The 26,816-nt window shown below is 41.3% G+C and overlaps 2 protein-coding genes across 8 annotated transcripts in view; one reads left to right on the top strand and one right to left on the bottom strand.

Moving 5' to 3' along the window:
• PRG4 (proteoglycan 4) overlaps nt 1–19,579 on the top strand; it is a 55,798-nt gene extending 36,219 nt beyond the window's left edge. For all 6 annotated transcript variants that reach the window (XM_033961295.1, XM_033961298.1, XM_033961296.1 and 3 more), the window contains 8 exons: nt 1,874–2,380; nt 2,480–2,782; nt 6,561–6,638; nt 10,424–10,563; nt 11,736–11,892; nt 12,184–12,381; nt 14,781–14,906; nt 19,329–19,579. In XM_033961295.1, the coding sequence (XP_033817186.1) occupies nt 1,874–2,380; nt 2,480–2,782; nt 6,561–6,638; nt 10,424–10,563; nt 11,736–11,892; nt 12,184–12,381; nt 14,781–14,906; nt 19,329–19,429 (1,610 nt within the window). In that variant the 3' untranslated portion in view covers nt 19,430–19,579. The remainder of the gene's footprint in view (nt 1–1,873; nt 2,381–2,479; nt 2,783–6,560; nt 6,639–10,423; nt 10,564–11,735; nt 11,893–12,183; nt 12,382–14,780; nt 14,907–19,328) is intronic.
• The window catches only part of TPR (translocated promoter region, nuclear basket protein), a 133,600-nt gene continuing 126,174 nt past the window's right edge, over nt 19,391–26,816 (bottom strand). For both annotated transcript variants that reach the window (XM_033961292.1, XM_033961293.1), the window contains exons 47-51: nt 26,474–26,569; nt 26,194–26,350; nt 22,600–22,718; nt 21,913–22,011; nt 19,391–19,695 (exon numbers count right to left, since the gene is read on the bottom strand). In XM_033961292.1, coding sequence (XP_033817183.1) covers nt 19,640–19,695; nt 21,913–22,011; nt 22,600–22,718; nt 26,194–26,350; nt 26,474–26,569 — 527 coding nt within the window. In that variant the 3' untranslated portion in view covers nt 19,391–19,639. The remainder of the gene's footprint in view (nt 19,696–21,912; nt 22,012–22,599; nt 22,719–26,193; nt 26,351–26,473; nt 26,570–26,816) is intronic.

The following is a 26,816-nucleotide window of genomic DNA, read 5'->3' as shown; positions in this document are numbered from 1 at the left end:
AAAGTGTAATGCTAATCTTTTGCTGGTGAATATAATTGTGCAAGCAAAGTATGCAGACACTAGAGCACAGGTGTCAAACTCAAGGACCGCCTGGCCGTTTTATGCAGTCCGTGGTGCGATGCGGCGTTTTCATTGTCGCCCCCGGTGTCATCTTCTAGACGGCTCCCTCCTCCTCACTGCCACAGTGTGCACAAAGTTGCGGGTGGCGGCTCGTACGTGCATCCTGTGCCTGAACCGGAAGCCTTCTCTATGATGAGGTGCAGGACGCACGTAGGAGCCGCCACCCGCAGCTTTGTGCACACTGCGGCAGTGAGGAGGAGGGAGCCGGCTAGAAGATAACACTGGGGACAGCAATTAAAACGTCACATCACACCGCGGGCTGCATAAAATGGCCAGGCAGGAGCCGGCCAGAAGGTAAGACATCCGACGGAGGGTGGCACCTAGTTGAACTACAGCATGGAGGGAGGGAAACAACAAAGGTAGGGAGAATGATTTTATTTTCAATTTGGTGATTGAATTGTGTCCATTATGAGAATTTTCATCTGCTGTCTATATTTTGCATTGTTCAGGAAGAAATGCATTTGTTTCTATTTCTCTGGGGGTTGTCCTGCAAGCAGAGCCTTGAATCTTAGGGTTTCGTTTTTATATATTAGTACTTTTAGTTTTTGGTCCCGTATTTGCATAGGGGTTATCTGTGTTCTGGTAGGAATGAATGTTGAGAAGCATACTGTGTGTACTTTGTGTGGTTTAATTTTGTGGTTAATCTTTGTGTTGTTAATACGATTATATTGTGTGTGTATATATGAAAAATGAATGGACAAAATGGTGTTACAATTAGTACTATTATGGGTGCGGAGATTTGGCGGGATCTGGCCCTCAACATAGCCTGTGCTTTGGAGTTTAGCCCCTTAATGTGACTGAGTTTGACACCCCTGCACTAGAGTATCTACTTTCTGTTTTGCAGGATTGAGAATGCGGAATAGTCTTTGCGGTCATTTGCGGACGTGTGCAGATAGGGTTGGGTTTAAACAACTTTTAAAGACTCAACTTTTTGTAGCAGCATTTTTATGTGTGTAGAACCATTATGTACAGTAAAATAAGGAGGGGATTGATGTAATGTATATATTATTATGTATTGTATTTTGATTATGGAAACCGTTTAGTTTTCAATGGTATATAAATTAAAAAAAATAAATAAATAAATCTAACAGATATTCTAGACAGAATCACAGCAACAGAGTTTAGAGTGCTGCCGGCCCGAAGCTGCTTCGGATGAAGGTAGGGCTCGCTCGAGGTCGGCAGGGAGGGAAGAATGGAGGGTCAGCAGGGGTTTGGCTGTGCGGTGGAGGGGGGGGGGGACGGCAGAGGGGGGAGGCCGGGTTGAGTTACCAGCGAATCCCAGGACTAGGACTTATTATGTGGGCAGGTCTTATTTTTGGGGAAACACAGTAATAATAGAGCAGGCTTCAACTATTATGCCAATAGGAGCTACTCTATTGTCTGGTCAAGATGTAGTCAAGGCAGATGCTGGGCAGTAGCAGATGGGCAATGTTGGAGGCGGAGGATTACATGTGATGCGACAACAGCAACGACATTGAACTTATACTGCACAGAAGAAAGACCCGGCAATCTACTTCTGTATTCTGCCACGAAAACTTGATGATGCTCATCAAGTCGCTAGGACTCAAACACGAATCGATGGCACCTAACATTACAGTTCAAGGACCAAGTGTGACTTTATCATGTGTACTTCCTTTTTCTCCCACTCTCCTAACCACTCTTTAGGAAGCATGATCTAATGAGAATTTTCTAACAAAGAGCAGAAGAGGTTCTGAAAATGCTAATATATCTGTTTCAACTGCTTTTTCTCTAGGGACAACTGGAACTAAATATGTTTCAAAAGACCCAAATAGTGGTGACATCTCCACACCAGTGACTATTTTGACTCCTACAACTGGTCAAGAAGAAAGCTCGTGGTTGGGGAACCAAAATCGTACAACAATCCAAGAGTTTTATAGAACATTTAACCCCACAAAACCTAAAGAATATAAAAACGCTACAATGCGTTCAGCTTTACCAGAGACAACAACAAGTTTGACAACAAGACCACAACAAAACAGGACTACTACTTCAGCTCCAAAATTAAGTAGCATCCATACTACATTTAATTCAATTACCACCGATGGTAATTCTACACAAAGGAAATCTGATTCTAGCCATACAACAAAGTCTAACCCTAAAGACCGACCTAGAAATAATAGCCTCGTTACTTCCAAAAGTGTCGATAAAGGCTATTTAGAAGAAACATACACAACTCACCCAGCTCCAGTTAACAACACACGAATGCCAACAGTCAAAGGAGAAAGAACTACATCTAAAGGTGATGTGAAATAATTCTCTATATAGAATCTAGTCTCCTGAAAAAAAGAAACTATGCCTGTCACTTTAACTAAATATTCTAATATGAATTTTTTTTCAGGAAAACGACACCAAAAGAAAACTGCAACAGAGCCAGCTGAGCCAATGAACCAAAGAACAAATTCAGTTCTCAACCCTATGAAAACTACTGTTTCAATAAGCACACAGAACAGTTTCATGTTACCAGAAGAATCAACCACCATGCCATCTCTACAACTGATTAAAGATAGGAGAACCACTTACCAAACACCACAGACATACTTCACGCCAGTGTCAACCATTAGATCTAAAACAAGACTCCCTAAACAGACAGATTCTACACCATTACGCCAAAACAAAACTGCCAAGGTGCCACTCCCAAAAGGTTGGTTTCCTTTTTGTTATATTATACATGTGCCGATGAGTAAATTTTCCGTAGCATCTTTAATTGGCTTTCGACATGCCTTTAAACTTAGTTTATACAAATCCACCTCCTTATGCAGTTAAAAGTGTGCATATACGCTAACTGTATACTATCTAAAGCGGTGTTTCTCAACTCAATCCTGGAGTACCCCCTTTCCAGTCAGGTTTTCAGGAGATCCACAATGAATATGCATGAAAGAAATTTGCATATAATAGTGGCAGTGCATGCAAATCAAGTTTATGCATTTTCATTGCAGATCTCCTGAAAACCTGACCAGGACCGAGTTGAGAATCACTGATCTAAAGCAATCCACTATACATTTACATTTTCTAAACTGTCATGTACATGCATGCAAACAATGTTTAGTCCATTGCTGTTGCATAAAGATAAGTGGCTGACTTATTGGTTTATTATGCCTGATATTTAGCAAGTCTATCTGTTCAGGAAAGACCAAGGAATATACCACCCTAAACTTAAAAGGATAACCTTGGGTCACTTTATGAAATACAGTGGTGCCTCACACAACGAACTTAATTGGTTCCAGGAGCAAGTTTGTTATGTGAAACGTTCGTTATGTGAAACGCGTTTTCCCATAGGAATACATGTAAAAAAAAATAATTCGTTCTGCAGCATAAAATATGCTAAGATGACATAAAAAAGATAAATTTTTTGTTATTATTTTTATTTAGATACATCTAAAAACATACATCTCCCTGTCCTTTTACTTCCACTATCTTCCTATCCCATCTCTATTCCCTTTTGTCCCTCTCCCCATGATCAATCATCTCACCACCTCTCTCTGCCCTCACCCTCAGGGTTCAAGATTGCTTCCACTCTTTTTCCTGTTGTTCTCTCTGCCTGTCACCCTATGATTTAGCATCCCTTCTGCCCTTGTCCAATATTTCCCCTTCTCTCCCTCCCTCTCATCCCCTGCTCCAACATGTGCTTTCAGCGGCCTTCTCCCCCCTTAAGCGTCTTTTCTTCTCCACTCCACCTTTCCTCCCTCCCTGCCTCCACCTTTGTGGCGCTTTTGCACCCGACCGACAACAGAACAGGCCCGGTCGGACAAATCTCCCTGTCCTGTAGCCGCGAATCTAAATTACCTTCTTACAGCAGCTGGATTATTGAAGCTGCTGTAAGAGGTAATTTAGATTCGCGGCTACAGGGCAGGGAGGTTTGTCGGCCGGGCCTGTTGTCGGTCGATCGGGGGACCTGACCAGCTGTGCACATTCTTCGGGGCGGACCGCCCCCTCCCCCCTCTTTCGTTCGCCATTGCCTTCTTCCTACCTGCCCTGCCGCAGCCGCACACAGCCGAACGGAAGTCTTCCTGATGTCAGCGCTGACGTCGGAGGAAGGGAGGGCTTTGCTTAAGCCCTCCCTCCAACGTCAGCGCTGACATCGGGAAGATTTCCGTTCGGCTGTGTGCTGCGACAGGGCAGGTAAGGAGAAGGAGACTACCCTCGCGGCTCGACCAACCCCGCTGCGATCCAACCCCGCAGGAACCCCGGACTTCGTTGTGTGAAACGAAGTCCGTTGTACGAATCAAGACATAAAGTTCGTTGTGCGCAGCGTTCGCTGTGCGAGGCGTTCGCTGTGCGAGGCACCACTGTACTGTATATACCCGAATATAAACTGAGATTTTGGGGTCCCATAAATGGGGTCTAGGTTTATATTCAAGCCCCCACCTGACCACTTGGTACAGTTGTCTTCTTCCTGCTGAACTATAGGGGCCTCCTCCTCTCCAAGCCACTATCCACAATACATGCACCCTCCCTGGAGCCGCGATCCACATACTTGCTCCCGCCCCCTAGTCACTGATCCCCATATACCTGTTGGTGTGCCGCCACAGATTCGCTGACCTCCATGCACCCCCCAGAGCAGCTGACCTCCATACACTCATAGATTGTCATGCCGCTGATCTGCTGTACGTTGAGCCGGGCTGGGCCTTGAGCATTTGCGCATGCTCAAGGCCTGCTTCTCTGAAAATCTTGGGAGGGGGGCGGGAGCCTGCAGACCTTGAGCATGCTCAGATGCTCAAGGCTCCACCCGGTTCAACATACAGTGGATCACTGCAGCAGAGCCTATTGTTGTAAGGAGGTCAGCGGCTCTGGGGGGTGCTTGGAGGTCAGTGAATCTGCAGTGGCAGCACCAACAGGTATTAGGGGTAGGAGCTTGTATTGTGGATAGCGGTGCCCCTCCCCAGGCAGGACAGTGACCAGTGGCGTTCCGGAGGGAAGTTTGTCCCGGTGATCTGACAACTGGCACACGACACCATAGAGCTGGACGCCAAGACGTGCGAAGATCGTGTCAGCTGGGTCTGGCGACCTCTCCAGCTAGAGAGCTTGGACTGCAGAGTCTATCTCAGGCGCTTCGTCTAGCTTGCAGCTTTTTATTTTTGTGTCAAAAAAAAAAAATTTGGCAGGCTGGATTAAAAAACTAACGGGTCGTAGTTTGTCCATGTCTGGCCTAGAGGCACTTAACCACTAGGTCAGTTCATTAAACTCAATTTTAAATAGCAGAAAACAAGAACATTTTTTCAAAAGGCAAAATAAATCCCAAATTCTCTTGGGTTCCTTGTCTCCCCCCCAAAATAGAGTGTACAGTGAGATTTGTACAGTTCCTTTGGGGGTGGCTTCCTACCACACCCCACTATGGTACACAGGCTTCAACAGCCCCAGTTCTGTCCACTTCACTGGGCCCTTTTTGGCATAGCCATAATTAAATGTTCCAAACCGAGCTCTAATTCTAGCCCTTTCAGTTCACCAGACTTGCTTTGCATAAGTAATAGCAGGTTCCAGCTCTGGAGAGCTTACTGAGGGAAAATTGCTGAATATGCTTCACAAAAGTATCCCACAAAAAGACCTACCCAAATTTTCAGCAAACTCCCAACAATTTTAAAACCCTCAGGACTGCCTGGTGTTATCAGGCCTGGTCTCAAACAAACCCAGGTCTCAAACGGGGAAAAAGAAAAAAACCAAAAAAAAACTTTCCCACAAAAATACCTCCTCCTTATGAGTTTTCTAGAGAGACATTTTCTCATAAAGCTGATTTGGCTTCCAGAAACAAGAAGGGTTTCACAGTCATGTCCTCAGTTAGCACTTTCCCCAAACCAAAAATAGGAAAACAAATGCACAATCAGTGGCCAGCCATGGTTAAATTTACCTCCATAGCCTCCAGTAGCTCCAGCTCAGATATAGCAACATCCATGGCTTCCTCTGCCTCACACATTGTCAGGTTTGGCTCCTCAGTCCTCTGCCACTCCATAGCTCCTTCTTCCTCCAGCTGCTTGGCCTGGAGAAACTTCGAGAGAAGCTGTGCCTGCACTGCCTTCTCTAGCTTGTCTGTGTTAGGTTTAAACCCGTCAGTGTCACATCCAAACCTGCCTGAGTGGGAAGCAGGCTTTAGCGCTCTCTAGCTCCTTCTGTGGCCACCCAAGAGATTTATTTTCCTTTAGCTATAGGGACCTGCTTAGATTCCTGCCTGGGAAAGAAAGACAGCTCTGTATTCACTGGTCTCTATCTTTTTGTGTGCCTGACCTTTTCTGCTAGAGGGTTCTGTCTTTATGGGTGACTTCAGGGTCGGAAATGTCACAGATGTTTTTGAGGATATCCTAAAAACCAGATTGGCTGGATGGCCACCGAGAACTGGGCTGAGAACTACTGTTTTGGAGTATCTGGAGGATTTTAATCACAGTGTTCTCTTAGTAAGGTGAATTTGTATAATTATTTTAATTATTCAGATGAGAAGAATTTGTGCAAAGGCACACCAGCAGATGGAATGACTGTTTTACAGAATGGATCACTGGTTGTATTTCGAGGTGAGTCAAGCAAAAGCTTTTTTTTTTTTTCTTTGTGGCATTTATTATACCCTATGTGATGGCATCCGTGCTTGAATTTAACAGAACCTCTCTGAGCTGAAATCAGGATTTCCATAGACACAGACATGATACTCGAGGCCCCCACTTCAGAAAAATACTCAAAACTTACCTATTCAACAAACAAGACCCGTAACCGCCCCCTTCCAGCATTACCTGCCCCAAGTTCGACCCTCCCTCACCTTCCTAAACGCTTTCTTCCCTCTCTTCTACCCACTCCCTCCTGCTTCAGCCAAGTTCGGCTAAATTGTGTTATTAATCTAATAAATTGTTGTAAATCGGCATGTCAAGGCGGATCCTAATGCAATTGCTGTGAACCGCCTAGAACTCGAAAGGTATGGCGGTATAGAAGAATAAAATTATTATTATTATTTATTGTTGCACATTGAGATTCATTTTCAAATGACCTAGACATACAAACTATGGTGGAACAACATCAATCCCAATCCAATACCTTTCTCAAATTAGTTTAAAACTACTTAAAGTTGGCACAAACTCATTGAAAAATATCTTTCCACATTGGATACTTTTAATCACCTTAATTATCTCCTAAGGGGAGAGCCTCAGATCCCCGTGCGTTGCAAGATTTTTGCAACTGCACGGGGATAATTAAGGTGATTAAAAGTATCCAATGCTCCGGCTTTTTTTTTAATGCTCCGGCTTTTTCGGTTTCACTAGATGCTGAGAAGGCTTTTGATCGTGTAGAATGGAGTTTCATGTATCAAGCTATGGAATGGTTTGGTATTGGATCCGGATTTATAAAAATGATACAAGCATTGTACAGCTCCCCAACTGCTCGCTTATATATAAATAATAATTTTTCGGATGCTTTTAAGTTAGACAAGGTTGTCCATTATCTCCTTTGCTCTTTGATATAGTTCTTGAACCCTTATTATTAGCTATTCGACAGGCAAAGGACATACAGGGTATTCCATGTGCTGGAGTGGAATATAAAGTATCTGCTTATGCAGATGACATCTTGCTTCATTTGAGGAATCCGGAAACAACAATCCCATGTCTACTGAAGGTCATAGATACATTTGGAAAATTCTCAGGATACAAAATAAATTGGACTAAATCAGAGATTTTACCTTTAAATGTGCATTGTACAAAAGGTATACTTGATACTTTCCCTTTTATATGGAAAGAGGATGGAATAAAGTACTTAGGTATTTGGCTGAATAAAACACTTGAAGAGACAATGAGAATAAATGAAAAATTTTTATTACAAAAAGTTACAGAGTTGTGTGAGCAAGGGAATCCTTTACATTTGTCCTGGTGGGGAAGAGTACAAACTGTTAAAATGATGATTTTGCCTGTGGTTTGCTATCAATTGGGAATGATACCAGTGTTTTTTCAGGGGTCTTTCTATAAAAAATTAAATAGTATTCTGGTTAAATTTATTTGGCTGGGTAAAATTGCAAGAGTGGCTTTAGTGTCTTTGCAAAGACCAATTGAGGAGGGTGGGGTAAATTTTCCCAATTTTTATAGGTATCATCAGGCCTATATCATGCGCCAAGGTATGTATTGGGTCCTCCCAGAGCTTTTGGAACAATTACCAGAGTGGTTAAGGGTGGAGAGATCACTTATCTTTCCACTTAGACTTGATCTTTTGCTTGGTATAAAAGTGCCTAGAATACGTAAGGACAATAGAGTATTAATGGATACTTGGAAAACATTAAGGTTTGTAGACAAATTAACTACTGATTCTATTTTAAAATCGAAACAACAGACTATTTGGATAAACTCCAAGATACAAATAGGCGGGTTTAAGGTTGTCTGGAAAGATTGGATTAAAGCAGGTATAAGATCATTAACGGAAGTAATTGATAATGGTAAGATGCTTGAATTTTCACAATTGCAACATAAATATGGTCTGAATAAAAAACAAAGTTATAAGTGGTTGCAATTGAAGCAGGCTATTCAGGTGGGGTTCCCTGAATGGAAATCTTTAAATGATCATTACAGCTTAGAATTCTTATGTTTCCAGGCAGATTTTCTGGGTCACCAGGCCGCAAAGTGGTATAAAATTATATCTAATTATTTGAATAAGAAGCCTAAAAATGGATTAAGAGATATTTGGAGCATTGAGATTAAGCATCAAATTAATGCATCTCAATGGCCACGTATTTGGTCTTGGAAAATTAAAGGTACGATGTCAGCATCTATAAGGCAAACATGGTTCTTTTTGTTGCATAGAGCATTCTGGACCCCTACTAGATTACAAAAATTAGATTGCTCTAAGTCTAATAGATGCTGGCATTGTAAAATTGAAGTTGGAACTCTAGACCATCTTTTATTTTATTGTCCATGTATTCAGGCATTTTGGATATCAATATGGGATCAAGTTAATATGTTGATGGAGAGTCATGTGGCTTTATCCTATGACACAGTGATTTTTGGAATGTGTATGAGGGCCAAATGCCAAATATCTACAGCAAACAATAAATTATTGTTGATTCTTACGGGAGTGGGAATTCAACAGATAACAACTAATTGGAAAGACTGTTCTAGATTGAATTGTAATTTTTGGTGGAACTCAGTTTGTCATATGTATAAGATGGAAAGATTTTTTGCGATACAGAGGGGGTATTTTAAAAGATTTCAAGAGGTTGGAGGCCATTAATTGAATATTATAACGAGTAAAGTTTATTCTTTTTCCTTAGGGGATAATATATAGAAATGGGATGGGTTGGGAGGGATAGGGAGGGAAAAATATTGGAAAGATGTTGTTATGAAAAATAAGGAGATATATGTAATAGGATGGGATATTTATTGTTGTGCATTACTGAGTATAATAAATTGTTTAAAGTGTTTGAGGAAGAAGGAAAGGGGGAGGGACAGATTTCATGTCAGATTAATTGTATTATCAAAAAGGGATGTATAATTATATATAAATTTGGAAGGAATATTTTATTGATATGGAAAAGGGTGGGAGGTGGGGGGGGAATAAAAACATGTATAATAATATTGTTTAAGAATGCCAAGTGTGTTATGTAAATTAATTGTAATAATACTGTACACTTGTTGAAAGAAATAAAAAGGAATAAAGATTTTTTTTAAAAAAAGTATCCAATGCGGAATGATATTTTTCAATGAGTTTGTGCCAACTTTAAATGGTTTTAAACAAATTTGAGAAAGGTATTGGATTGGAATTTGATTGTTTCTTTCTCATTCCTGTATATAAATTTTGGTGGAACAACATAAATCCCCATGTCTTGACTTGTTTGGAAAGTTGAAGAGGAACTCACATTATCTGTCACAGGACTCATTTTAAGCAATGTGCTCTTTAGTAGATAATGGCACTAGCACAGGGGTAGGGAACTCTGGTCCTCGAGAGCTGCATTCCAGTCGGGTTTTCAGGATTTCCCAAATGAATATGCATTGAAAGCAGTGCATGCAAATAGATCTCATGAATATTCATTGGGGAAATCCTGAAAACCCGACTGGAATACAGCTTTCGCGGACCGGAGTTCCCTATCCCTGCACTAGCACATTAACCCCCTCTCCCTTTATGATTCATGTTTGTTTTCATTATCCTGACAAAAGGTGTCTATAAAACCTTAAATGCTGGTCGTTTATTAACAGATCAGTTTTCAAAATGATTAAAATTAAGTTTCAATAGACTTTGAATATTTTATTATCATTGTAGCTTATACAAGCATTGGATTTAAAAAAAACACTGGATACTGAATTACTGCTACTGACTTGTCTTTTTGTACTCACAGATCATTATTTCTGGAATCTCAATCCGTTTGGAATAGTGACAGAAAATCCTCGTAGAATCAGTGACGTGTGGGGTGTCCCTTCACCTATTGATACAGTCTTTACAAGATGCAACTGTGACGGCAAAACCTTTTTCTTCAAGGTTGGAGATATTGCGGGCATACAAATTTAAGCATTTTATGAGGGTGAATCAAAAATTAAAGGCAATTGTTATTCAATAACCATTACAAAGCTAGCGAAATGCAACATACGTACTCATACATTGCCTGTTGGATAGTTCATCCACGCACAGTGCAGCACTCGGCCTTTAGTCATGTGGTAGCCACGAGGTTAGAAACATGGACATTCCATTGCAACACCATGAAGAAGTGTGCTTTTTTTGGGCAGAGGGAGTGAAACCTGTGGAAATTCACCATCAGATATTGACTCAGTATGGACATAGCTCCATGAATCAATGAAAGGTTTATGAGTGGGTGAAAAGGTTTAAAGCAGAAAGAACAAGTGTAACCAACAAAGGTCGTTCCGATCTTCCATCAACATCTCACAAGCAAGAGCTTCTGGAGGATGTGATAGGCCAAAACTCTGTACAGGGGTTCAAGGAGGGTTTGGATAGGTTCCTGGAGGATAAGGGGATAGAGGGGTACAGATAGAACTTGAAGTAGGTTATAGAAGTGGTCAGAAACCACTTCACAGGTCGCGGACCTGATGGGCCGCCGCGGGAGCGGACCACTGGGCGAGATGGACCTCTGGTCTGACCCAGTGGAGGCAACTTCTTATGTTCTTAAGAGCAAACTGACAGGGTGGATGCCTTGATTAGAGAAGACCTATGGATGAGTGTGTCTTAATTAGCTGCAAATTTGGATATTAGCTATGGATCTGCATTTGCCATAATGCATGATGACTTGGGATGCAGGAAAGTCTCTGCTTACTGATCTACAATCCAGTTCCTGAGATGGTATGAGGAACATCCAGAAATTCTGGAGATAATTATAATTGACTACAAGACATGGGTGCATCACTGCAACCCAGAGAGCAAAAGACAAAGCATGATAAAGGAAGTGAAGCTCACCTGGTATCAGAAGCAGCCAAAAAACTTCTTCTGTAGGAATGCAAAAGCTAGTTGAACGATACAAGTGCGTCATCTTGCATGGGGACAGTGTGGAAAAGTGATATGTTCAATTGCTCACAGTTACTTCTATTAAAGCCGTTAAATGTATCTTGCCTTTACTTTTTGATTTACCCTCAGATATACAGGCCAGAATTTTCTGCTTTCAGAAAGACTATTTTATATCTAAATACTGTTTTAATCTCTAGGGATCACATTACTGGCGCTTCACCAATGACATTATGGATGCAGGCTATCCAAAGCAAATTGTTAAGGGATTTGGTGGACTCAAAGAAAAAGTTACAGCAGTGCTCTCAGTGGCAGCATACAAGACGAGGCCTGAATCGGTGTATTTTTTCAGATCCGGTATGTTTCCTTTAGTTTTCTACTAAATCAAAACTGAAGCAAAATGCCTTTCTTATTTTGTGGGGAATGAACCAACAGACAGTATGCTGAGAATCCAAGCGCAATTTGGTTAAGTACTCTGTAATAGAGAACAAGAATTTTCAAAGTTTTCCTATTATAACTGTGCTCGTTAATCAATCATTGCCTGCCAAATAATACTTCAGACTAGTCAACTAACATTGCAGTTTACATTTTTTTTTAAAAAATAACGGAAGTCACCATACCGCTTAACAAAAATAATCTCTTTTGCAGGATTAGTGCAGAAGTATACCTACCGGCAAGAACCTGCCCGCAAATGTAGTGGAGGAAACCATCCTATTATACAGTATCCAGTTTACACATATAGCAACCAGCCCAGGAAAAGACAATTTGAGCATAAAATCGTTCAATATACAAGGAAAGCAAGGCATCTATATGCTGATGGCAGCAACAACAATGGAGCTAGAACAGGTATGGACGATCGATGATCATCATTTGAGGTTTTATAGCTTTTCATAAGCACAAACTTTTGCAACGGGTAAGAGGAAAACGCAGTCTGTGCAAGGATGAAACTAAAAACTTTGGGGAGGGAGAGAGAAAGGGGAACGCATCTCACAGGGAATGTGCATTTTAAGGATTCTTTCCTTTTCATTTTAAATATTTGAAATTCTCTGGCCATTACTAGACTGCTACATTACAGAAGTAATCTTATCAGCCAGACCGATTATAAAATACTGGCCCTTTTAAATAGGATTTTCTGCAGTAAGTTGATCACTTCAAAGTCAATATTCAAAGCAATGTAACCAGCCAGAGATGGCTGCGGACCAATTAAATTGCTTGTTCGGGGCTAACTGGTCATATTCAGACGTATGTAACTGGTTAGTGTCCAACTCAGTACCAGCTATTTTGGGGCCCTCCATGGGTAGAGTCAGCACTTAACCAACCACGACAACTGCATAAATAGGATCACAAATGCCAGTCCAATCTGAATGCAGTTTGCCATGGCCAGTCAAGTGCTGAATATCGCACTTAGGGTCCTTTTATAAAGCTGCAGTAGCAATTCCCTCGTGGCAAATGGACAGAAGCCCATAGCCCCAACAAGATCCCCCTCAATTCTCAGATGCTCCCTCAGCACACATATTCCTAAGTATCTCTCAATCCCTCCATATGCTCTTTATCAAATCCCTCCAGCACAGACCTCCATAGCTCACTCTCGGATCCTCTCCCCCATTCCTTTAGCAATCTCTTAAATCTCCCCCACTTGGAATTCACAGAACCCTCTCAATTCCCTCCCCCACCCCCTTTGCCATAGCTCTAGTCTTTCTCAAACGTGCCCCCTAGCTTTTACCCCGAATTCTGGTGTGGCACTTCCTCAGCAATCTTCTTCCATAGAAACATGATGGCAGATAAAGGCCAAATGGCCCATCTGCAGTAACTATTATCTCTTTCTCTCTCCGAGAGATCCCACGTGTCTATCCCAGGCCCTTTTGAATTCAGACACAGTCTCTATCTCCACCACCTCTTCTGGGAGACTGTTCCATGCATCTACCATCCTTTCTGTAAAAAAGTATTTCCTTAGATTACTCCTGAGTCTATCACCTCTTAACTTCATCCTATGCCCTCTCGTTGCAGAGTTTCCATTCAAATTAAAGAGACTCGACTCATGTGCATTTATATTACATAGGTATTTAAACATCTCTATCATATCTCCTCTCTCCAGCCTTTCCTCCAAAGTGTACAGATTGAGATCTTTAAGTCTGTCCCCAAACGCCTTATGATGACCACATACCATTTTAGTAGCCTTTCTCTGGATCGACTTCATCCTTTTTATATCTTTTAGAAGGTGCAGCCTCCAGAATTGTACATAATATTCTAAATGAGGTCTCAGTAAAGTCTTATATAGGGGCATCAATACCTCCTTTTCCCCCCTAAACATATCTCAAGCTTGGCCTCTCACCCTTTCAGGCATAGTTCTCCATGATATATTTTCTATTATCCTGCCTCTCCACCTACAAAATTGGCATCTTTCCTCCCTTCACTGCACATACATCCCTTTCTGCTTTCTCTTGGACCTGCATATAGCCGAAAGGTCACCTCTCCTTCCAAGGCATGCACGATCTCATTATCTCTACCCACCCCCAAGGCTTAGACCCTTCCCACTCTTCTCTCAGGCATAGCCCACCCCCTTAAGCACACTGTTAGGTGCTATCGACTCGTGTTTGAGTCCTAGCGACTTGATGAATTACAGTTGCCATTATTTCCTAAGTACTACTCCCAGACGCACATATTCCTGCAGTTGTCTCTCCCCTCACAGGGACAGCCCCATCATAGGCTCACATCAATCCCACTGCCATTCTCATTGCCCAAACACATCCCTAGAAATTTGGCATGCAGGGGGGTAGGGAAAGAGGGGCTAACAGCTTCTACTAGTTAGCCTTACCTTATCTGCTATAGCCTGATCTAACCATGGAGGAGGAATTAAAAACAAGGCTGTAAGTCAAGCCATGTCCTCCTCCATTACTCAGGCTGACTGTAGCATCGTAGATGATGGCAGATAACTATATTTGAGCTGTTGTATGTTAAAAGAGTAAATTTTGCTTTGTTATATTCAAATTGTACATAAAATATTCTTGTGAATTCAATGACATTACAGTATATGAAAGCAAAAAATAGGGACTAGTGTTAATTTTATATAGAAGTTTTAAATACAGTATATGTCTTCTAAGAATCTCTCTGGCCAATGTTGAAAAAATGCTCAGGAAAATAAAATGAGGTAGAACAAAGGTAAATCTGGATTGCATTTTTGAATATCATCAATAATTAATCCTCAACATGGCTGTTGTGTGAACCCAACTCTCCTTTGCCTTTAGGCATACTGCATGAAGAGATTCCAATCCGTTCTTATTGGAGGGGATTTCCAAACAGCATAGTCTCTGCCGTATCACTGCCAAATCCTCAAAAACCAGATGGATATGATTACTTTGTCTTCTCCAAGGGTGAGTTGAATTTTAATGAATATGGTGCATCTTGGAAAGCTAATGCCTATTTAAAATAAAGATGAATTACAGCCAAAATATTTCCAGTGGTGGGGCTGAATTGCAGTATGTGTAGGTGTCTTTTAGATCTAGTGAGACCAGACAATTGCCCTTGTAGAGAAGCAGCAGAATGATGCACAAAGGATTCATCTTGGATATTTTTCCCTAAGTAATTGAGGCCTCTGAAGTAAGATGGACTGAAGCCCACCACTCTCTTTGAAAGTATCTGGAATGGAAAGTCCTGGGTCTTCTTAAGGTGGAACCTCCCCCACTGCATGTGCCTAAAAACAGGAGATTCTTTCTGCTTCCAGCTGTGGAGATTGTGGGTAGGAATGGTTTGAGATAACATTGGGAGGGTTGTGTGATGGAGATAAGTCTTGTAAAATTGAGCTTGTAGCCTCAAGGTATGAACAATTAATGATCCATCATAACTTGGCCAAGCAACCAGGAAGACCTGAAGGCACCTTTTTACTGTCAGGTTGTCAAAAACATGAGCTAGATTTCTAGTTAGGGGCAGCAATTGGGGGTTGCCCATTTCTTGTCTTGTCTTTGTGCATATTGTTGAATTGGTTACTGTTGAGAAAGATGAGGGCAGGGCTAATGATGATAGAGACAGAGCAACTGGAGGCATTGTTACATATACAGCCTCTGGTAAGATGGAAATATTGGCCATTGCCAGCTGTGCAGGGGTCAACCAGTATGAAACATGATTCTTAACCTTTTCCCATCGTGTGTCCCGGATGATGGGACATTCCAAAAATGTCTGCCATCATATGTTCCATACTAATAAAGAGCCAGGAACACAAAATATTTGAATTTACAGACTTATGACTTATTTACATTATGTTTACAATAGCCGTAAATGATAACGGTGAATAATACAAAACTTTGCTAAAGTAATTATGATTGGAACCAGCGTAACGTAAAATTTATTATGATAGGAAAAGGTTAAGAATGATGGATGTCTTCCTTCTTTTCACCAAAGTAGTTGTATCATAGGCATTGTATGTGGATCATATGGAGCTGTATTGGCATTCTGAGCTCATTCAAGAGAGGAGGTGCAAGGAAATTTCACTGGGTATGATTTTGTGACCTCTAGAGGGAGTTGGAGGATGACACTGTATACAGCAGTATTTGAAGTGGATGAGATGTGATGCACATGCCAAGCATAGAACTCTAGTAGCATGAGCCCAGCAGAGTGTTAAGAGAAGGGTTTTGGAGACTTGGTTTTCTTGAGAGCAACTTCTACTATGATTTCATTAAGTCCACCTTAATAATTGTTTAGGACTTTTCTTTTTTGGAACTTGTACAAAACTTTTTTAAAGCACGCTTACCTGTAACAGGTGTTATCCAAGGACAGCAGGCAGATATTCTCACATATAGGTGACATCATCCACAGAGCCTGATACAGACAGGATAACGTATACTGTCACTTAAATCTTTGTTTTTTTTTAATCTTTATTCCTTTTTATTTCTTTCAACAAGTGTACAGTATTATTACAATTAATTTACATAACACACTTGGCATTCTTAAACAATATTATTATACATGTTTTTATTCCCTCTTTAATCTTTTTTCATAGTGGAGTGCCCCCGTCCAGAAAATTTCAGCATGTTATCAATGACATCTCTGGGAAGTATACCATCTGGTCCAAGTGATTTGTTACTGTGGCGCAGTGGTTAAAGCTAAAGTCTCAGCACCCTGGGGTGGTGGGTTCAAATCCACGCTGCTCCTTGTGACCCTGGGCAAGTCACATAATCCCCCATTGCCCCAGGTACATTAGATAGATTGTGAGAGGGAAAAATGCTTGAGTACCTCATGTAAACCGTTCTGAGCTCTCCTGGGAGAACGGTATAGAAAAATAAATTTAAAAAAAAATTTGCCTTGTCACCTCTTTCAGGTTTGAAAGGGAAAGGGGATGGGATTTGATATACTGCCTTTCTGTAGTTACAATCAAAGTGATTTACATAGTATATAGTTACTTATTTTGTACCTGCCTAGAGTCACAAGAAACTGCAAAGGCCACTGCACTGATTTCTTTGATCCACTTTGAAAGCCAAATAGCAATGTAGTGTTTTTCCTTTGTGTATTTCTTTCAGTTGATGGCTTGATAAGATTACTGATAGGAGTAAGCAGTGGTGAGAGCTGATGCCACTGTCCCGTTAAAAGTGTGTTGAGTTTTTTGAGGCTTTCTTGTGCTATTAAGAGGCTTTTTAGTGGTAAGGACTTGCAGGTGTGCCCAAGAAGATCCTTGGACAGGTAAGAGGGCCCTGTTAGTTCAGAGAGGTACAGGAGTGGTTTTCTTGCTTATTGCTTCAAGAGCTGGACTCTTTCCCTGCATTGTGCTCTTTACCATAGTTTCAATGTTTTTACAAACCATATGCATGGGTGCACTATACTGGTGTATTTTTATTTAGACACACTAATTGCAAAATTAGCACATCTGTTAAGGTTTTTTTTTTTCTTCATGGTTTTAGGTATAAATAATGCCTGCAAGAACCTCTAAAGCAGGGCTGCCCAAGTCCGGTCCTCGAGATCTACTGGCCAGGTCAGGTTTTCAGGATATCCACAATGAATATGCATAAGAGAGAGATTTGCATACCAAGACGGAAGTGCAGGCAAATCTCTCTCATGCATCTTCATTGTGGATATCCTGAAAACCTGGCCTGGCAGTAGATCTCGAGGACTGGACTTGGGCAGCCCTGCTCTAAAGGAAAGCCCTTAATAGCAAATGCATTAATTTAGCAATTAATGTGTCTTTAAGAAAAATAAACTGGTATAGTGCATATTAAATGCATGGGTGCATTATACCCGTTCATTTTTCATAGATAAGTAATTTGCATGTAATAGATATGTGGACGCATTAATACAGTATCTCCTATACTGTGATACAAAAACCTGCAGTTCATTTCAACACCTCAGCATCTCCTGTGAGTATCTGGTTTGGGTTCCATAGAAAAGGGCACTTTGACCCTGCAAATAACTTATGCTAGCCGACACACACTGTATGCACAGACGCAAAACTGAGCAGCAGCTGGGATCATCCAGTGCATTGGAAGTTCCCAAGTAAGTGCAGAAGGACCCATAGAGCTCTTCTGAACTTAACAAAAACAGAAAATGCTGGATATCACCCTGATCTAGGACTCCTTCACCCAGCTTGTTCACAGAGAAACAATTCAGTCTCTTCAGATATTACATTAGAAATTATGGTATGCTTTATTAAATTTATAAAGTGATTTGACTTTGTAATTACTGTCTGGTTCAGAATTTCCCTAATCAACCAGTCTGATTTTCAGGATACCTATAATCAATATGCGTGATGGAAGTTCACAAGTAAATGCATCTCATATATATTGTGGTTATTCTGAAAACACTGATTTAGTGCAGGGGTTTTCCACCTAGTCCTTGGGACATACTCAGCTGATCTGGTTTTCAGGATATCTACAATGAATACACATGAGATTTGCATAAAATAGAGGCAGTGGATACACATCGATGTAGAATGATTATGGTATAAATGTATAGGATGATTGATTATAGTATAAATGTGTCTGTATTGAAAACCAGCTCAGAAAACACTAACTCTATATTGTAACACCTTTACAGAAGCTCATGTTAACCATTCTAAATTGACTCCCCAGTCATTGCTAGCGGCATAGCAGTTTTCAATAAATATATAGGACTAGATTCACTAACCTTCTGCCCGATCCGCACTTGCAAATGAGGGGAAATGGCATGCATAAGTAGGAAGGAACACCGATTGGGCTTGAGCGCTGATCCAAAAAGAAGCGACTGCTGAGGACCAGTTGCTTACTGTCCCTGCCGACTCTCCTGCTCTCTGCGAGGCCGTGGTTTTAACCTGTGGGTTTAAAGCGTGTTCTGTTCCAATCTGCCTGCACAATTTCCTTTTGGGACCCGTCTGTACTTATGCCACCCCCTCCCCCTTTGTTTTGACCTCGCTTGCGCGGATCACAGCTACAGGCAAAGTGGATGGTCTGCACATGCGTCTGGATCGCTCTGCAGTGATCCGTGGAGTCAGTGTGGGGCGTGCGTCTGATCAAATAATTTGCAGGAGGTCTATTTAGTGAATCGGCCGCCTGGCAAGACTCACCCACGGATCACCCAACGATGAGTTTAGTCATTATGGATTTCCAACTGGCCTGGTGTGCCCCACTTGATTTAAGATTCATTTTCAATGTAAACATTTAGGCAGAGCTGGCAATATAAAGGGGTGCATTCAAAAAACAAGAGACTACATATCCCAGAAATTCTAACTTATCAAAGCTTTTGAAAATCTCTCCAAGATCACTGTACCATTTCTTTGTTACAAATGAGAAGACCTAATTGCTAATGAGATTCTCTTATCATTCCCTTAATTTTAGAGCAATACTACAATGTAAACATGTCTAGCAGAATAGCCATGAAAGCCTCACCTAAGAAGCAACAGAGGACCACTAAGGACTGGTACAAATGCACAGACTAACCTTCAAACTGGGAAGATCGGAAAGCAGCTGAACACCAAGTGTGAATAAGGTCTGGTTTTATTAACAAAGATGCTGCAGACACCTACACACAATCTAAGTATAAAATATTTAAATAAGCACAACTGTTTTTTACATTAAAAAAAAAAAAAGGCAAAACAGTAATGGATACTTCTTTCAAGACAGCAAACAACATTAAGTGGGCAGCGGGTTTAATTAATGTTGCCCCTGTTCAGTCCTCCTCTGCCACCCATTCCACGGAGCATACCTGCAAAGAAAAAATATATATATATATACAGATGTAAATAAAAGCCAGATTTATTTCTAGTGCTTCATGTATTGGAACTGGTATATCAGAACAACGTAGCTCCCACCCTCCCAAGACTTAGGTGGAAATACCAGGATGAATCTTTCAAAGTTGAGTGAAAGCGCCATCAGTAGCCCATGCGACTACACGAATCTTGGCATACCTCAAGCTACAAGGCAAGATTAATAACAGATGTGGGCTCTACCTGCAATCATATGATGAGGAAAGTACTTAAGAGATCCATGTGTTAAAATAAAACCAAATCTCAATTCTGCTCTGAATTCGCCTTGTGATCCTTGGCAAAGTTATTCACTCTCTGTTACCTCAGATTCTATCATTTCGATTGTAAGTCCAGTTGGACAGGGAAAAACCCGTTTAACCTGCCTTGAAATCAGATTTGGAAAAGTGTAATTAAATCTAAAATCCAAATACATATCATATGTGTATATCTGAGCTGAATTTCTTTTGCTAAACTTATTTACAGATAAGTAATCAATAAAAAATTAAGCAAGATGTAGCGAAATTGAAATTTTGAAGGAATATGATAGTTTTAATGATGGGAGGGTTTTTAATTAATTTACATATTAAGAATATAATGTATGATGTTCAAGTGTTATATGATAGTATTTCATGTTGGTTTTTTTGTGCACTTAATGTAAGTTTGAAAAAGAAGAAATTAAAAAAAATTAAATTAAATTAACCAGTGCGTCTTTTAGTTTAATGTTCTGAGGACTGCATAACTGCTGTTAGATTTGCTATATTCTGCAACTTGGAAGTATTTAAAAAAGAACAGTTTTCTTTAATATTTGGGTTTTGACTGTGGACTGTACAAATTTAACACACAGACTTACTCACACAGCACTCACCGGGAAAAAAGTTCAAAGCTTCTAGAAGAGAGAAAAACTAACCCATGCAGAAAACTTCCACTTTCATTATATCTAAAGCTTCTGGTTAATATTTGACGCCACTTAAAAAATGTAATCGTTATTCATGCCATTACCTTATCTGCCTATGTCAAGACCGTGCTGCCGCTCGCTCTGCCTGAACCAGAAACAGGAAGTTATTGATATAATTTCCTGTTCCTGGGTCAGGCAGAGCTAGTGGCAGCACAGACACACTAATGCATGCCATCCCTTCCACGCTGCATGTGCAGGGCAGGCACTAGGAGATAAATGATGCCCCAGCATTCCCCTTTCCTATATCTGGGAGCTATAGGCATGGACCCCCCTCTGCCCCTTTCCTGCACCGGCTTTCTCACTTCTCCCTGACCCTGGACGGCCTTGGTTGCTGTCTTGGAAGAGTTGGTTGCCACTCCCTCCTCCTGTGCTCTTGTAAGACTCAGCACAGTGGGCAGGACCTAGGCACTGCACGCCAGTATCCGAAAATATCCTGCTACACAGAGTGCACCACTTGAAGCCACTGGCTGGCTTGGTCATTGAGGGGAATACCACCGATGCAAGATCAAAGGACTCAATGGCCTTGGGAGGTTGAGTAAATGGGCTGCTGAAAAACCAGCTTCGATGTGCCCGAAGGCCCAAAAATGAAGACATTTTAAACTGGGAAACAGATATGATTCAGACATTCAAATACTTGAAAGGTATTAACGTAGAACAAAATCTATTCCAGAGAAAGGAAAATGGTAAAACCAGAGGGCATAAATTTACAGTGCCCAACATAAACCCATTTTGCCAATGGCTTCCTCAGAAAAAGTCATCCAAATATGGAAACTTCTAGAAATGTCCAAATAATGAGGACAAAACTATATGAAATGAATTTTTCCGCTAGACCTCAAACACCCAAGGTACTACTTTATATTTCTATTCGTACCCTTAATGGGGTGGTGTTTTCATCATTTGTCTTAGCAAGTAGCATGTGCAACAAAAAATTATTTTTTTATATATAAATTAATTTTCTCTTCTGGCTCTGCATAAATAATAAAGTGCTTATCTTTCTGCCCGAAGGCTGCCCAACCGTTTCACTCCTAGTTTCGTCAGGGGCTATGCCTCCTTTAATACAGACACCATCCTTTTTAGTTAAGGAAGCCCTTACTTTGAGCTAAAAACGCCACTATTTTTAGCACTGTACTCTACCGACATTAACCTATAAAATCAGAATCATATATATTCTTCCTTTATTTCTACATTGGTAAAACTGTTAGCAGCTTATATAGACACTCACCTCTCTGCCTGGTAAAAGGACGCCCACGAATACCAGTCCTCACAGTTTGTGGTTGGAGCCTCACTCGTCTGAAGGGCTTTGGTCGATTACTGCTTGTATCTGTGAGTAATAATAATGTCTAGTTATCATGCACACTGGGCTCTCAATCTAAGGATTCCAACCCGACTCACAAAATTATTATTTTTTAATACAAAGCACATAGTCTTTCACTCTCTCTCCCATCAGGACAAATCATTTATTTTCCTTAACCTCCATTATTACATATTAGAGGTTAAAGAAATAGGAGCTGAGTTCTGGGGATGTGTGGACAGAGTTGAGTTGCCCCCTTGGTCCTTGCGCAGAATTCTGTGGCAAGGAGAGAATTTTGTGCAAATTTTGCAACGTACAGTAGTGCAAAATTTCCCTAGGAGTAATTTCTAATTCTTTCTCACTGAAAAACTTCACAGCCCAAAAAACAGAACCTAGAATTTCCCAGCTAGGGAAACACCACTTAGAAAAATGTTGCCAAGCTATGTATAACAGGTTAGTGCTTTTCACATACCTACAAATAACCCTAGGTTCATTTCTAATAATATCCCTCGTTTCCGTGCAGAGAATTGCACTGTGCTGTACTGATTGACATTTATTATGATGCAAATACTTTTCGGGTCTCCTCGAGGACATACAAGAATTATGAGAGCAGATTACCTGCAGAGGAGCTGGAAGGAGGGTCCTGGCTGGTGGAAGGGAGATCAGCCTCGTCAGGAGCTTGAAGGGGCTCTTCTTCTGGCTGACTCTCTATTTCCAGGGTGACTTCTGAACTCATGCTGAAGAGACAGCAGCATAAACATGAAAAATTATATGCAAAACCCAAACTTGGGATTATACAACCTCTCACTTATCTGAATGTGTGTATGTATATACATGCACACTCGCCTATGAGATTTACTTATGCATTTAAGCCCATTATTTTATAAACATATACATGTGTTAACAAATTATATGAGGACACACAACATATAATATGTTCATATAATGATTCAAAATGTTGTGTGATCGTGGCACCGAGGTATCCCCCCTCGTCAAACCCAGCATGGAGAAGATGTGACAGCGTTGGAGCGCAAGTCGTCTTTTGTCAGCTAAGTCCTTGAACGTGCCTCCGGGTGACTTTGCCCTTTCGAAACCTAAGCTGTTCTGTGAGGGAGTTTTTTTTTGCCAGTGAAAGTATCAAAAGCAGTTTTGATTTGTACCTTTTGGCTCTATACTGCTACATTAGTCTGAGGCTATTTCTCCCTCTTTTTGGGTGCATGCTGGGTTTGAAGAGGGGAGGTACCTCGGTGCCACGATCACACAATATTTTGAATCATTATATAAGCATATACATGTAAATTGAAGCAAATAAGTATATATCACATACACTTGTAAATCATATATATGTGTAAATACTGACTTTAGAAAGCAGCTGTTTACAAGTGAAGATCCACATCACAGTCTAAGATATGGCTTGAGTGGGACTAATAACCCATCCCCATTTCCCCCAAGACTCCTAAAATTTCTCAAAGCCTTCAGGACACAGTCCAAAACATATTCAGCGCTTGGCTGTGTGCTAGAGGAGAGATGGATTGAAGATAAGTCCCTCAAAAGCATAAAAATACCATTTGCCTTTTAGGTTGTTTCTCCAGTACCAAAAGGAAGGGGGTTGTTCAAGGAGTTAGTGGATGATCATGGAATAAAGGATGATCATGGAATAAAGGGAGTGCTAAAAGGAGGACAAAGCCATCGCCGATAAACTGAACCCATTTTTTTGCGTCTGTATTTACCAAAGAGGATATACACATCATACCGGAACCCGACAGGCTATACACGCTTGAGGCGAAGACGGGAAACTGACAAGGTTGACGGTCACTCTAGAAGAAGTATGCAGGCAGATTGATAGGCTTAAGAGTGACAAATCCCCGGGACCGGATGGCATCCATCCAAAGGTCATTAAAGAACTGAAAGGGACTATAGCTTAACTGCTTCAACTAATAGCCAACCTGTTGATCAAATCGGGAAAGATTCCAATAGACTGGAAGGTGGCGAATGTTATGCCGATCTTCAAAAAAGGTTCAAGGGGAGATCCGGGAAACTACAGACCGGTGAGTCTGACCTCGATACCGGGAAAGATGGTAGACGCGCTGAGAAAAGACCACATCATTGATCACCTTGATGGACACAATCTGATGAGGACCAGTCGGCACGGCTTCAGTAAAGGGCGATCTTGCTTGACGAACTTGCTGCACTTCTTCGAGGGAGTAAACAGGCAGATAGACAAGGGTGACATTGTATATCTAGATTTTCAGAAGGTGTTTGACAAGGTTCCGTATGAATAACTACTTCAGAAAATTGAGAGCCATGGAATAGAGGGTAAAATACTCACGTGGATTAAAAACTGGCTAGCGGATAGGAAACAGAGAGTGGGGGGTAAATGGACAATATTCGGACTGGAAGAACGCCACCAGTGGGGTGCTGCAGGGCTCGGTGCTTGGACCCGTGCTCGTCAACATATTCATAAACGATCTGGAAATGGGTATAATGAGTGAGGTGATCAAATTTGCGGACGATACGAAGTTATTCAGAGTAGTGAAGTTGCAGGGGGATTGTGAAGATCTGCAACGCAACATAACCACCCTCGAGAAATGGGCAGTGACATGGAAAATGAGGTTCAACGTGGATAAGTGTAAGGTAATACATATCATTATCAAAAATCCCATACGCGAATACAAGATGTCCGGGGCGGTACTTGGAGAGACCCCCCCAGGAAAGAGACTTGGGAGTACTGGTCGACAAGTCGATGAAGCTGTCTGCGCAGTGCACAGCGGCGGCATAAAGGGCGAACAGAATGCTAGGAATAATTAAGAAGGGTATCACGAACAGACTGGAGAAGGTTATCATGCCGCTGTACCGGGCCATGGCACGCCCTCACCTGGAATACTGCGTCCAGCACTGGTCACCGTACATGAAGAAGGACACAGAGAAGAGTGACTAAAATGGTTAAGGGGTTGGAGGAGTTGCCGTACAGTGAGAGATTAGAGAAACTGGGCCTCTTCTCCCTTGAAAAGATAAGAATGAGAGGAGACATGATCGAAACATTCAAGATAATGAAGGGAATAGACTTAGTAGATAAAGACAGGTTGTTCACCCTCTTCAAGGTAAAGAGAACAAGAGGGCACTCTCTAAAGTTCAAAGGGGATAGATTCCGTACAAACGTAAGGAAGTTCTTCTTCACCCAGAGAGTGGTAGAAAACTGGAACGCTCTTCCGGAGGCTGTTATAGGGGAAAACACCCTCCAGGGATTCAAGACAAAATTAGACAAGTTCCTGCTGAACCAGAACGTACGCAGGTAAGGCTAGACTCAGGGCACTGATCTTTGACCTAAGGGCCGCCACCGAAGCGGACCGCTAGGCATGATGGACCACTGGTCTGAGCCAGCAGCGGCAATTCTTATGTTCTTATGTAGTGGTTAAACACACTTTTTCCCCACTATGCATTCCTTATTTAAAAAATTTTATTACCCTACTTTGAACCCCTAAAAGCTATGAAAGTTTAAAAAAAAGTCAACTCTGACATGTAAATCCAGACTCCACCCAGGCTCCCCCTAAAGTCCACCCTTGAGCATGTATCAATTTGCATCACACATACTGTACTTTTAGGCTAAACAATCTTATAAGAGGTAGTTTTCATGCTAGAAAGGTTTATCAAATTATTCTCTTAAAGCAAATCTCTAAAACTTAGCTGGTTTCTTATACTCTATAGTCGTGCTTTCTCTAAACACAATGGAAGAGGCAAAGTAAGCCCCACAAGTTCTCAAAAGCAAAGAAGGAAAGAATGGTGGTCTCCTGATCATAGAAAACAAACTGCTCTAAAAAATGAAATCCTTTCAACCTTTCAGTGATAAAACTGGCCTTTAACAGAAGGGGACCTATTCTGCATTCAAGATCAAACTAGCAGCTGGAGTGTTGATTTGCTCTATAACCAGTGCATATACAGGACCTGAGGGAATACCAAATGTAACCTTTTCACTTCTACTCTCATTGACCTTCTCCATCAAATTATACAAGCTGTTTCAGCCAACTGTATTCCTCTCTCGTGATTCAGCAGTTTTGATACTGTGTTTTAATAACCTGAAGGACGCCTTCTTTCAAAGACACTCCTAGAACTATCACAAAAGAGGTCTTCTTTGAACAAAAAATGTCAAAATTTGTAATGAACTGAACCCAAGGTTACCCAGTATAAATTTTCTGCTTTGCAAAACAGACTTACCTTTCCGATTCTGCCTCTGCAAAGACCTCATCCCCTTCTTCCACACTGGCTCCTGCTTCTGATGTGGATAAATTCCCTGTTGACGTTGTAACCATTGGAACAGACTGAGAAGCATGATCTGATGAATCAGACAGGGTATTTTCAGCAAAGACAGACACTGCAGAAAGACAGTAAGTAGAAGAGACAAAGCTAAACCTCCAGCCTTACAATGCCAGAATTTAAACATGTCCACTGCCTCAAAGCAAATCCTACGACAGGAGGTACTGAAAAACATGTTTACCTGGTGCGGCAACTTGCAGGGGTGTGGTAGGAACACTGCGACCACCAGACTCCTCTTCATGTGCCAGGAAGAGAGGTGTATCATACATCCCCAAGCCTAAAACACAGGCCTTTGGGTCAATTATTTTACCAACATGAAGCCCAAACTTATTGTTTCACATTTTGAAAGCTGGGAATAAGTTAAGGGTAACAGAACCAACAAAGCCCTAATAAAATGAGAAAGAACTTCAAAATATTATTGTGGCACTTTAAAACCTTTTCACAAAGGTCAGAATCCAGAGACAAAATAGTGCAACTAGAGTGAGGTAGTGCTAAGCATTCAAAAATATCCCAGGTACTATAAA

Source organism: Geotrypetes seraphini, chromosome 10 (genome assembly GCF_902459505.1).
Source record: "Geotrypetes seraphini chromosome 10, aGeoSer1.1, whole genome shotgun sequence".
In the NCBI taxonomy this organism is placed as follows: domain Eukaryota; kingdom Metazoa; phylum Chordata; class Amphibia; order Gymnophiona; family Dermophiidae; genus Geotrypetes; species Geotrypetes seraphini.
Note: the sequence above shows the minus strand (reverse complement) of the source record. Positions and strands in the feature narration are given on the sequence as shown.